The sequence below is a fragment of the Cetorhinus maximus genome, chromosome 10 (genome assembly GCF_964194155.1).
Source record: "Cetorhinus maximus chromosome 10, sCetMax3.hap1.1, whole genome shotgun sequence".
NCBI classification, from domain to species: domain Eukaryota; kingdom Metazoa; phylum Chordata; class Chondrichthyes; order Lamniformes; family Cetorhinidae; genus Cetorhinus; species Cetorhinus maximus.
The window spans coordinates 31,505,816-31,520,053 of NC_135888.1; the positions used below are offsets into that span (position 1 = coordinate 31,505,816).

The following is a 14,238-nucleotide window of genomic DNA, read 5'->3' on the forward strand; positions in this document are numbered from 1 at the left end:
GCGGGTAAAATCTTACACCTAGCTAGAAGACGCCAAGCAATGTATTTTTTTTTCAGCTTACTAATAAAATTGTGGGATGACAGGATGTTATTGTTAGGAGAAGTGAAGTTAAAAGCTTGGTGATACAATGGAAAATTTACATATGAGTTTTACTGTTGCCTTAACGGGGGTGTAATTGAGTCAGGTTAATTAGGGGATTTTTGCAGTTATTATAGTAGTAATTTTGTAGACATATGTGTTTACAATCTTTATTGAATTAATAAATGTTTAATTTAGTTTTATAAAAAGCATCTTGAGACACAGTGGTCTTATTACTACTGAATTCAAAACCTGCATCTAGAAACATATAAATTACAAAAGTGGGTTGTTTCAAGTTTCCCTCTGGGATTTGAATAATTCAGCCTTTACCATTGGCTGTGTCATTATAGAAAGATTTGGTGAGATAATACCTTGACTCTTAAAGCTAGTTACAGAGTAAAAACTCCAGAATATTTGTTTATCCTCAACATCTCTTCTATTCAACTCTAACCTGCTCTCCGCCACTACCATCAATCACAACCCTCCCCCACCAAACAAATGAGCATGTCTCATTCCAAACTGCCATGTTATGCCGTTGAATTCAATCTTTCGTTAAAGAGAAAGAGTTAAACGTTAACGCAGGACCTTTTTGAAAGCCTACTCCAATATTTCTATATACCTGAATGGCCACTCAAACTGAATCAACTGTGTAGTCTGGATAAAGGCCTTTCCAGTGGCAGAATGCATCTAGGTACAGGCTACAGGCCAAGGGCATGGCTAAGCTGCTGAACTATACATTTCAAATAATGTCACATCACCAGCACTGCAGAATCAAATCTTCTTCACAGCAGTGTTATTGGTTTGTTAATTGCATTGTCAGGATATACAGGTGCAGGGCATTGTTTAGTTAAGTACTTTGAGCATATATAAATAGGGCACAGCTGGGACACTGAGGTTGAGGAGAGTTATGAGACTGAACAAAGTCAATAAACTCTCTCAGTAAAGGAAAGCTTTGTGTCTTGGTTTTGACTTCACCAACTGGCTTGGATTCTATTAACATGCAGGATCATTAGACAGAACTGGGACTTTTACTCTTAACAACTATGCCTTCTGTTCTGTGCAGTTGTGTCTCCTGCTTGACACAATTGCCCCACCCTTCTGGTCTGCAGAGAATTGCCTACTGCTGGTTGATGACGCGCTGGAGAAATCTATTTGATGAAGCAAGAAAGGTGGCAGAAGAGAGTCCTAAAAGGGGCAAAAATAGAAGTGGAAATATTTATAAGTGAGGTTTAAGAAAACAAAGTGCAGTCTCTGTGCTTGAAAAGTCGTCTGAAAACAAAAAAAGTTGAACCTGGAGAAAAATCACTAGTCAATTAGATGTAAAAAGGAAATAAGTGCAGAATCTGTTAAAAAAAATACAGTAATACCTGTGACTGCTACGGTATTTATTGGCTGCGAATGTCGTCCCTCTGCAATGCCAACCAAGGAAATATCATACTCAGTATCATCGGGGAGGTCCGTGATGCTAGTTGTTCGTAGGTCACCCGATACTGTATAGTCCAGAGGAGCAAATTCCTTTCTGGAATCCCTAATTCTAATATTAAAGTTATCAAAGTCATTCTCGTCTGTTGTCCAAGAAAGTGTGAAGCCAGCTGAGGTAGCATTGGAAACTGCTAAGTTGTCCACTTCAGGTTCGGCCTCTGAGGGAGAAACAAGTTATATAAGTTTCTGCTTCCCTTTGCGCCTTTCAATTATAAGTAATAACTTTTCTTGTTAACGTTAATTTCTCGAGAAACAAAAGTTGCTCTCACAGGACAGTAAGGACGATGGATAATGAAAGCAAACAGTTTTCCAACTTGAATGACTTAATCACATATCAGTGTATTTTCCAAAATTTGTAGAACAATTTTATTGGAATATCTATTGGTTCTGTTAACAATCTGGAATCATGAAAAAAAAAGCCATAAACCTAAAAGTTAAGTCAGTTATTAGTTGATTATGTGGCATTTCTAAAGGAAGAAACACTCCTTAATGGCTGCTAATGCCATCTCTCTGCTGTGGATGAATCTGGGTTGCTGACAGTTCTGTCCTGGTTCCAGCCAACCCTGATTCTTTCCAGCACTAAGGATCTCAGTCCACTTTGTTTCAGAAAGAGTGTAGGGCTTATTGAAAATGGTAATCAACCCAAGCGACAGGGTAAAGGGAAGATGAGACACATACGAGCAATGGGAAATTAACAATGACAAAAAGGCAAGGATATTCATTAGATTTTGTACAAGCATTGATTGAACTTCATCATAAGAATGTTGTATGCACGAAGTATCAATTCTAAAGAAAGCATCAAGCAGTGCTTCAGACATACAAAATAAATAATTTGGTTATTGGAAACAAGAGGGATCACAAAGGAATATTTAAGTATAATCATAAGCAATTATATTGTTCCAGTAAAAAAAACATGAATGCTGGAAGAACACAGTGATTAGTTTGTCCACAACTAGGTAATAGGTTTCAGTATTCACAAGAAAATAAACACAGCACGTTGGACACACTGTCAGTCAGCATTTTCCATATGAAACCCTTGTTTCACGGATTAAGTCCAGTACATTCTAAGGAGACAGGTAAAAAGGTTAGACACAGTCTGACAACAGTTAAAAGCCACGATTCTGATTGAAAGCAATGTTTCAGGAGAAGACTGTAACAGTGATTGAGCAATTCGAAAAGGCCATGCATAAACATAAAGGTTGCATTTTCAGGAGGCCTTCAATATAGTTCAGATCGTTCCCTTCATCATGACACAAGTCGTAATTGCAAAGTTATCTATGAATGTTCGTTTGGTTTATTGACTAATAGGAGACATTTTTTTTTTGTTATTCTCATCAAGATGAGGAATCATGGGAAATTGAACATTTTTTTCCACTTTAGGCGTGTCAGCTTCAAGCACATTCAGGGAGGAATGACACTCAAAGGCAGAGTGCAGCTTCCCCTATTTTGCCATTAACCGCAGCCTCAGAATATTTGTACAGTGCCAATGTGTCACTTTCCATTTTCAGACCACCTAGGCTTCATTTGCACTAAATTAAGGATAGATGGTGTGAGCTCATGTCCATTAGCAACTGGATTCAGATTCCCAAAAGTCAATTCACACATTAATGTCTTATTAAAACTGTTTCATTTATTTTTGAATTGCATTAGTTTCACTCATAAAAAGCTGCATAATGGTGTGGTATTCCATTATTTGTATATAAATTGATAATAGCCATTTGAACTGAAATCTAGGCTTGTTCCACATCAAGTGCAGTGTGGGAAGTGAAGAGATTAAACACAAGTGGGTAAATTCAATCTATGTCAGCAATTTGAAACAGGCTCGGAGCGAATTGCTGAGTTTTCACTGCCCCTGATCTTCTTTCCACTGATGTTCACAGAACGATAGTTCAAACTCTTTGCAAAGACTTGCTCCCGAGTCTCCCTGCTGCTTTTACTTGGTTTGAAATTAAACATCTTGCTAATATTTTCAAATCAATGGAAAATAAAAACTGGGCCAGTGAAAAGTCATCTGCTGATTCGCCACAAGTCCATTTTGCACTGCTGGTGTAGAACAATTCCTCACCCCCAACAACTTTGAAGATATTTCACAATGTTAATTTTTTAAAAATCAAATTTTAATGTCATTTTACTTTGCAATTGACATTCTCCAAAATGAGTGTTTCATCCATGAGCCCTTTTCCTAAAGACTTATTTAAATTGTTTAATTCTGAAAAAAACACAGTACAAACAACCATTAATGTGAAGATGTTCTAGAATGCTCTGAGTCTGAATAAAGTTTACAGTGAGTTAATGTGTTACTTTGAAAGAGAAACAAAATTTCTTGTCAATAAAGACATACACAAACAAGCAACGGAGACCTCAATTGATTAAAAATACCTGTTGCCGTCTTAGTATATAGGGGCTTAGAGCGCTTGTCATTGGCTACACCATAGACATTAATATCATAACCAATCCCAGTGATCAGGCCTGTGATGTTAATGGAATGACGATCTCCTGACACTCTGTGTTCCATTGGCTCCAACAACCTGCCAGAATCTCTAACCACTATAACAAAACTTTCATAGGCCCCATCCGTTGCGTTCCATGAGATTTTGAATCCGTAGGAGTTTATGTGTGAAACCACTAGGTTTTCCATTTTGGGCTTTTCCTCTGGAGAAACAGGGAATTATTTTAGGAAGAACATTATAAATGAAAGACAGCTGTCATATTCATGCTTTGTCTAAAGTTCTTATCAAACAGTGCCTGGCTATGACTTCACAACTATTGACTTAAATTTATGAACTTATTTAGCACTCACACTTCACTGGTTCACAGACATGGCCATTGGCCATGTACTAAATGTCTAAAACAAAAAGAAACTAATTAACATTAAATGTAAGGATTCTAAAAAATGTTTTATGATATCAGTGAGGTCATTACTGAAGCAGCTCCTTTTCGGCTCAATGAAAAGGGAACGTTTTGAACAAGATACTTGGGCTCTCCACAGATGCTGTATCACTGAGATATACGTACCCTCAATGCCCTGAGTTAGCTGATTTCAGCCAGGCCCACAAATGGGTAGTACAATTGGTCTTAAGTGTTCCTAGACTAGGAGGAGATAAACAAAATAATCAGCAACAGCTCCCACTCTATTTCTATCTAGTGGAAGTGGCCTTGTGTGGACATCAGAGGATAGGATTGGACTTGCATATGGTGTCTCCCAAAGTCAGCCAGCCAACACCACTTCAGTACACACATGACAAATGGTCATGTTAAGGGCCCGTCAAAGCTCATGGGATCATATGTCAACATGAGGCACTTTATTTAGGAGAGGCAAGGGTGAGAAACAAAAATAACTCAAATGGCTCATGATCATGCATGACCTGATATATAAGCGAATAGGAAAATATTGCACTGAAACTAAAAGGTGCATGAATTCGCAGCGACAGATTCAACTTGAGCTTTGTATCAGGATAATTACATCAACAAGATTCTGGTATGGAGCTGTGACAAGTCCTCATTTAAAAATTGCAAGCTGATTTCAGCTGGAGGCCAGTGGAATATTCTCAAGAGTGAAATACAATTCTGTTCTGCTACTTAATCACAAAGTACTAATAGGAAATTTGTCATACCCTAAGCAATTCCATTCTATTATAACTACCATAAACGGTTATCATTAAATGTTGCATGCAGAAGGTGATTACTAAGTTATTGGCAGGCTTATGGAAGATAAAGGGTACACAGCAATTTGTGCAACTTAAAGTATTTCCACAGAGTATTCCATAACACATGCAAAGGTATGACATTAAAGTCATGACAGTAAGTGTTGCATGCTATTTCTTTTCATCTGTCATAAGTGTCTAACAAGGAAGCTGAAGAAAGTTCATTTTCATTAGCCTAATTATTTCCTCTTCCCCTACATGTCTTCTTACAGTTCTTTCAGAGATAGTACAGGCACAGTGAGCCAAATGCCTTCTTCTGTGCTGTAGGATTCAATGATCTAACTGCTCATTATCTCCCTTGAGTGGCATGCCTTGATTAACCCAAATTTTCCAATGTTGAATGGCCCATCTGGTCAATGGAGTTAAGAGAGTTTAAAACATCTATTTTTGCCATACATGGAATATTCTGCTTAGTATCTTAATCAAGTGCTGATGGAGATCATTTCACATCATAGTAAACAATTTGAACTATCATCTTTCATCAGAATGTCACTGCATAGCTAGAGGCGCATGAAGAGAGCGCCCATGAATTATCCCACAGGGCAGCTTCTCTACTTCTCACATGCAGTGAGATCCAATTGCCAGTTTAATGTAAGCAATATCTATTTAGATGTAAGTTTTCAAAAGATCCCAACTTCAGACCCTTTTCCCCCACTCATTCCAATGACAAATGAGTTAGAATGTAAGTTTATTCCAGAAGGATACTAGAATAAAATGCTTTGGAATCCCTAGCAATGTCCATTTGTGTACTTATTTAATGAACTAAAAATCAGCTTCCATATTCAAAATTAAATGCAATAATTTGGTGTTACCAAGTCTCAACTTGAAAGGCTGCAAATGTGAAACTTGAAAGGCAATTAAGAAAAGCATAGGGATAGATTTTAATTTTTGTGTTGATGGTATAAAGCAGGTAGTAGTGAGTTGGCAGTCCATCTTATATCTCCCTCGATTTTTGTACGAGCTTGTGTTACGCTTCACATTATTACACAAATCAAAATCTACACCATAGTCTGATCGTTGTAAAACTGTTCTGGATTCTTCCATGATATGATTTTATCTTTATTGTGGGTGAAACTGGTCTAAGCTAGGTGTGCGAGACAGGCTCATAGCAAACTGGCTGGTGATTTTTCATCATGTCCTTACAGAACACTAGTTTGAACACCTTTTGGAGGATCTTCCCCAGTCTCACTGTTGCTTGTACTTGGTTTGAAATTAAAAATCTTGACAATATTTTCCAAGTCAATGGAAAATAAAAACTGGCACAGCTTATACCAGGCTTTTGATTTGGTACAAGCATGTTTCACATTATTGGCGTAGACTGGTTTCACCCCCATTATCTTTAATAGACTTACTTCGGCTTGTCTTCTTAAGAGCAATTTTGGTTAAATGTCGAGTTTTCAATTCATTTGAAGTAACAGCACTATATAATAAAAACACTGGCACCACAATTTTTTTCATTGATCTTTCCATAAAACTTTTTAAACTTTGGAACTACATCAAAAACAACAGATCCACCATTTGCAAAGTGGTTCATCTCTGGGCACTTTTGCTTTAGACCTACTCAGGTAGAAATGAGCAGCTGGAGTTGGGGTTGCCAACTGTGATTAAATGTATTCCAGGAGGTTTCATCACATGACTTGACCCCATGGTCCGGCCATTAGTTGGCCAACACATCCTCCTTGTGAAGCACTGCCTTCCTACGCCAATTAGAAAGCAAAAAAGATACATTACCCAATTAGATGACGCTTGGCCATCAGCTGAATAACCTCTTCCCCCCTCATTTTCAATATTTTTATCTGGTAACAAGAAATGTTCAAGGAAAATGACTAAAAAGTATATTTTTAATGTCCTGATGATTTTTTTCCAGGGTTGCACACAGCAGTGCCCTGGAGATTGATCTTCAATTCTTGGAGACTCCAGGCCAATCCTGGAGAGTTGACAACACCTCCTGGAGTAACCTCCGAGGTTCTCCTGTGATTTGTGGAATTCCCAGTGAAATGGCTAAAACTGACCACTTGCACTGATTTCCTGGTATTCTTTTGATTTACGGCCACACAGTTTTAGCAGGAGATTGGGAGAATCCTGCAGAAATTTGGGGCATACCCATTTTTCAAGAAGGCAAAGCATGCACATTCTAAGTGCGGGAACTGCTGACTATTTGGCCATGTTAATAACCGCAGAGTTTCAGCAGCTGGATGGGTCTATTATATAAGTGGGCAATTAACAAAGTTGTTCATCTACCACAGGAACACACACTATGGTAACTGCAGAAAGTCAATGGCACTACAATGACTACATAAATATATGTAGGCAGTACAGTTACCGTTCCAAAAAGTAAAATGATTCACTTTCACCACTTTTTTAGAATTATTTAATCTTAATGTAACATTTTTTTAACCAAACAGCACTGAATTTTAATTTATTTTCCTGGAAAATTTTTAGTTATCCTTGGAAATAGTTTTACATGGTCAGATGGCTGATATTTGCTTAAAAAAATCAACGAGTTTTAATTGTGCAATGGGCCAATGATACTATAACTTTGGTGCCCCTGTGCACTTGAAAGGATTTTGCATCAATGCAAAGTAGTGTAAATTAACCTATTAGATAATTAATTTAGTAGAGCAGAAGATTTCCTGAGTGTTTGCTCTGAATTGTGATGAGAAGCATGTGCTCCTACCCATCTGATTCTATGATACGGGCTGTGCTTAGGTATTCCAGTGCACTTGAGCACAAACCCACAAAAATCTCCCCTTATAACTCAAGTGTCAACTCAACCTGATTGTGGAACATGTTAAAGTCAGAAAACAGGAGTCAGATAGCACTTGGGTTTCAAATTGCAGTCTGATATAAAGTCACATAAAAATGGGCCAACTGGATTTTTATTTAAAAATAAATATATATATATATATATATATATGTATATATATCTGTATTTCATTTAAGTAGATGTGGTAAAGCTGAATATTTGGAAGGCATAATACAGAGCTCATTAGTTATTGTGCACAGAGTGACCTGAAGATGGCAATGGAATTTGGGGCTACTGGAATGGCATAGCATGTAATGGTCCGGTACTTGGACTATGACTGACCCTGCCAAGTTTGATTGATTTGGTGGTGTTTTCTCTTTGCATCCTGTCACTGTCAACGCTGTTGTCTATCTGTGCTCTACTACTGCTTTCAAAGTAAAGATGCATCTAACCCAACCTATCCTACACCATTGGGTTGAAGAAGTTTCTAAGTCGATAAGGTAGACTTGAGGGAATGAAAGGAAAGAAATATGAACATTAATAAAAAAACATGCTACAAAGAGAGTAGGGCCTCTTTCCAACTGCATTCGGAGATATTAGTATGGTAGTTAGCCACATTATTACAACTAGAGACAGTTGTATTTTATTTTAAAAAGGAAAATTATCCAAGCAGTACTATAAATAAACCATGAAAGCGGGTGTATTTTTATGCTTTCTGCAAGCGGTAATACCTGTAGCAGTGGCAGCAGTAAGAGGTTGTGTGCGCCAGCCTTGAATTACGCCAGTAACATTAATTTGGTATCCAGTGCCTTCTACTAGACCTGAGATGTCAGTAGTTCGTGTTTTGCCTGAAAGAACTTGTTGTATTGGATCAAGCGAGCTGTCAAAATCTCTAACGTCTATGATAAAATAATCAAATGCCTCATCTTCTGCTGTCCAAGATAGCGTGAAGCCTTCTGAGGTAATACCTGAAACAACTAGGTTGCCAAGTTCAGCTTCTTCTTCTAAGGGAAGGAAGGTTCATGGAAATACTTATTTTAGTCACACTTGTTGTGTCAAAATACCATTTCAGAGCAAATGTTCCTACTTGGTAAAATCTGAAGTATATCTCCAACATGGAGTTTGTAATAATTAACACAAAATACATGCACACAAACTAATCAGCAACAGTGATACACTATAGTAAAGTTACTGTCCCCTCCCAGAAAAGGAACAACTTAATTACCAATAGTCAAGTGGACAAAATAAACAACGTTGTTATATTTGTTAACAATTAATGGTGAAAAGTTTTAATCTTAATAGATGCTAAACAGAATGACTGACAAAAAGGCAAAGCATCTCAATCTCTTTTGCAACAAACAGAAGGAAATGGTTAAACTGAAAAGAAAACTATAAATACAGATATGTACTGGGTGAGTGGTGTTCATTTGTTTGCCAGCTGCCTGAGCCACATAATATATAAAAGATGTCTGGATTGCTAAGGCAATAAAACTGAGTTAGCTGCTTAACAGAAGCTCAAGAATCTGTTTTTAACTGATGCCTTGTTATTTTCAGTGAAGCATAATTTATCTGCTCTGTGTTTCTAAATAATACACAACTAGTAGCTAAGCAACAGTGAAGTACTATTCAGTAGCTAAAATAGGCCAGGAAATTCTGAAACAAGAGTTTGACTCTAGAACTTGATCCCAAGTGCTCTGTTGCTGCCAGTCTTTTACTCCACTTCATGGACTCCCAAATCTAGCCTGAAATCCAGGACTCTCAAATACATTCCTAGTTACCAGAGTTCAAAGTCTCCGGAGAATTGATTTTTTTTTTTGAAGTGTTTAATGATTTATTTTTTTTTAAACAGAGTTTTAGCTTCTTCTACGTTACTGGGGGAGATTAAAAAAATGTTTTATCATCAACATAAAATACAGTACAAGTTCCCCACTATTCAAAGAGGTTGAATACACCTTCAAAGAAATTGTGCTTTAACGCTGCATTAACTTTACCATTAGAGAATAATTATCTTAAAACATAGATTGGGCTACTTATTGTGACTTGGGTTTGACACCATGCTGACCTCACTAAGGACCAGCCTGAGAATGCTTTGCTTTATTTGCTACTGTGGTGTAAATGTGCTCACTAGTCCTTATTGCAATCTGAGCAGCAAATTATAGGCATTGTTTCAAGCAAAGTGTAGGTGCTTTTAAAATGCTGCTTGACATTTACTTCAGAAGCAACAACACATTCTGATGCAGAGCTACACTCAAAATGCTAAGCCCCATCTTTCTCTTTCAAATACTGGCCCACTGATGTGCACTGTTTTTCTGATTTCTGGCATTTGCAATTTTTTCCCCCCGGTTATGTGCCCATTAGATTTGAATTTGCTGTGTCGAGAAAGGGTTGTAAAACTCAATTCAAAAAATGTGTTCTGTTTGTGTGGCATTAATAAAAAATTATAGGGCTCCCTCATCACTTCTCATGACAGTAATTCATGTTAAGCTGATAACCTTTTATTGCCTTCAGCAATATGCACCACACACACAAAAAAAAATCAGCCATGATACATATCACTACTGTGAGCACTTTAAAACAAACATATTTCTGTAGCTAGAAATTGAAACGCAATAATTGCAATATCGAGCTGAGTTTGTACAAGCAAGTCTCAATAAAGGTCTGCCAATTAAACAAGATCATTAATACTGCAAATAACTGTAAGAAGACAAAATTCAAATGGAGCTACATTTTGAACTCGCATTATTGTTTAAAGTTGTGATCACCACTTCTTCCAGTTAGATAGCAAATGGGTGCATCAATTGAACAAATCTGGGGTTCTGATTTTTTGACTGTACAATGCTAGTGCCATTTCAGCAGTTGATTTCATCAAATACCGTTGCAGATTTGACTGAAATGTGTTTAAAAGGAAAATGTTCAATTGTAACACTTTCTAAAGACAAAATAATAAATAACAATAATTGGGATTGGATTTCTTAATAAATGCAGGTGATGCACTTCAATTTTGAATGAAATCTTTTTTTAAATGCCAAGCATTGTTACTTTTAGTCTGCAGTAATTTGTTTTCACACTTCCTGGGTAACTTCAGCCATCATTCTCTGAGATTTATACTGGAGTTCCGATATGATCTTGGCACTTATCAAAGCAGCTGGGCAGTGTTAGCCTCACATGTGGAAAACCCCAGCATTTCATCTGCTTACAGTTATTATTCCAAGCTGGAAGCAAAAATTCAATAAATTAAAAATTCCTTTGCTCAGCAGATCTTCAGCCAGAAGATTTAAAAACTGAGCCGATAGCATACATTTACATTAGAGGCCTTTTGAAGGTCAAGTGCAAAAATTGAAGCTGAAATGGTTTCCATATCAAGCACAGTGGCCTTTCCTGATGACACTAATGCGGACAAAGGATCTATCAGCAAAGTCATTGGAAACGGTATTTTGTGTGATTCCTTAGTTAGTATTATACAAAAGCTCTACCATATTTTAATTTAGACAAAGCATGCCTGATTACTGAGCAGGCCTTGAAACAATTATACAGACACACTATTATTGGTATGTGCCCCACAAAAAACTACAGACTCATCGCAAATTGTACATGTTATGCAGAACATGCTATGGCGGCATTAGTGCAAGAAACCCCTTAAACATAATGAAAGCATTTCGGATGTTTTGTGCAAAACTGAAGATTATGGGATAGAATTTGCTGGGAAAATAACGGGTTCAATGGGCTGCCATTATTCACGTGAAAGTTGTCCAACAATTTGTGGTGAGGAACTGATACTTTGAGAGTTGCGAATCGCCATAAATTGCTGGACGACTTGTGCTGCTTTGCCGTTAACCTTGTGAAAACAGCATCTTGTACTTAATCTCCCTGTGAGTTTTGAGAAATTGCACCATTTGTGCACCCATTATGAAATAACATCCAGAAGAGAAAGTCAGGGCTGGTACTCAACTGTGCAAGACCACTTTAAACAACAAAATTTATGTTCCCGTGATAACCCTCAAACTACCTGGCCCAGAAAGGGAATAATTGAAACTGTGGAGTATAATTTTTAAAAAAAAAACTTTTCCTTTCTGTCTTCTCTTAATTTAATCTATATTCCCCTCTCTTTATTTCTCCTTCTGTACCTGATTTGACTTCAATTCACCAGAGTTCCTTCTCTATCTTTCTTGTTTCTTTCTCAATCCATTAAATCTCATTGATACAAGGGACAGACTTTTGGTTGCAATGGTTGCAACATTACCAGCTCGCGCCACCAGCAATTTGGGGCACAACAGTTTATTTGAGCTGAAACGGGAAGGAAAAAGCCTAACTAATGGGGTAGGCTTCGAGAAGCCCCAGTCCAGCAAATTCTGAGCCGTTATAGCAAGCCACAAATCATCAAAAACATCCAAAGATGCAAACTATAAATGATGGTGAGAACATTGTTATGTATTAGAACAATCAGTAGAGGTTTGTTTTTTTCTTACTTGTTGCACTAATAGCATAAAAAGAACCTGTTAGTAAATCGGAAAGAAATAGAGCATTGCCGAAAAGAGAGACACGCTATTGAAGCTTTTTTGTCTTGCACTCATCAGGACAGCTATGCAAGTAAAGGGGAACAACAATTTATACTGCAAGAGACGGGTGCTGGCTGGTTGGCAAGTGGACTCTGATTGGTAGAGGCTTTGCCAAGGAGAATGCAGCTGAGAACAGTTAACTGTCAACTGCCAAGCTTTTGTTTCAAATTCAAACCAGGCCGGTCGACTCTGGTCAAGGCATTGCCATGGGGAATGAACCAAGGAATGACTGTCCCCCAAGCTTTTGTTTAGTTGGAAAAGGCGTTATGCATGGACAGGCTCCTGTCTGAAAGAAATACTGTAATTAAAATGAGACAAAAAGTGCCAAATTCTGACAAATTTTCGCGTGACATTGTTGTATAAAAATTCAGAGAAAAAGGGTTTTATGATAAAATGCCAATACCTGTCAATACAACCGTAGATGCAGGATTTGTGCGTCGGCCATTGACAATACCATAGAAATAAATCACATAATTAGTGCCAGCTATGAGATTGGAGAGTTGGGTGGTTTGCGTGTTGCCCAGTGCCGTGTACTCCTGTGGCTCTGTGAACCTGTCAGAATCTATAAGTTCTATAACAAAGCTTTCAAATGCCTCGTCCTTTCCCGTCCAAGAGAGGCTGAAACTGTTTGAGGTAATGTCTGAAACCACTAGGTTGCCCACTTCAGGTTCTGCCTCTATAGGGATTGTTTTGGAAATAAAACTTCAGCACTTTTAAAGCAACACAACAAAAGAGTACAGATTAGCTCAGAATCAAGTGACACAGTCTAAAACTCAGATGATGCTTGTCACACACCTACTAACAAAATCAGATGTCGCTACACTGTCCTGCTATTGTCTGGTGGAGCAGTGTTATTTAGGCTGTGATATGAAACCTCAATTTAAGAAGTAACTATGCAATTTGATAAATCTCCATCCTCTACTCAAACTTTTTGACATAACCCTATTGTCATATTGTTCAAAACCATTAGGGATTAACTTTGTGGTTCAGAAAATATCTTTAATATGTTGTTTTAATGATAACTTTCAAGGATATACCTGGTTTCACTTGGCATACAGAATTGGAAGACACAGTACTATGTGCTTGCACTGCTCAGCTGGATAATTAGAGTTTTGCTTAATTTCTGAAAATTAAATAACTGCACAACATTTTGCCTATGACTTCTCCTTAACAAGGAATATATGACCTTATAGTTGCACTGATGATTTTATTGCCAACAAACACATATTTCAATATACTTATTGGTTGTTAAATGAAAGCTTGAGCAGAAGCATAATGTTTTTCTCTAATTATAAAGGACATTCAGAGTTATAAATAATAATCTTTGCAAAAAATATGCACATTAACTTTTGGCAAACAATAAAGAAACGGTATACATTCACATAATAACTAGTATATGGAATAGGTTTTTGCAGAAGTTATTATAGCACACTGCTCTCTGTGTTAAATCAGAATGATAAAGTCTTTGTATTGGCGTTTTTCGTTAGTTATTGAAATTATTGAGTAGTTTGCTCATCCATCATATTTGGAGCACGAGTAAGAGCAATTGGTAATTCTGAACCATCATTTAAGATTAGTAAGAGCACATCCAGATTACAATTAAAATACGTATTACATTTCATTACAGATCAATAAGCAGGTGTGTTATAAAAACTGGTTGTAAAAAAAAACG

At 37.2% G+C, this 14,238-nt stretch overlaps 1 protein-coding gene across 3 annotated transcripts in view; it reads right to left on the reverse strand.

Annotated features, from left to right (window-relative positions):
- Positions 1 to 14,238, reverse strand: part of tncb (tenascin Cb) — a 147,688-nt gene that overhangs the window by 23,966 nt on the left and 109,484 nt on the right. For all 3 annotated transcript variants that reach the window (XM_078550326.1, XM_078550325.1, XM_078550324.1), the window contains one exon: positions 1,446 to 1,718. In XM_078550326.1, coding sequence (XP_078406452.1) covers positions 1,446 to 1,718 — 273 coding nt within the window. The remainder of the gene's footprint in view (positions 1 to 1,445; positions 1,719 to 14,238) is intronic.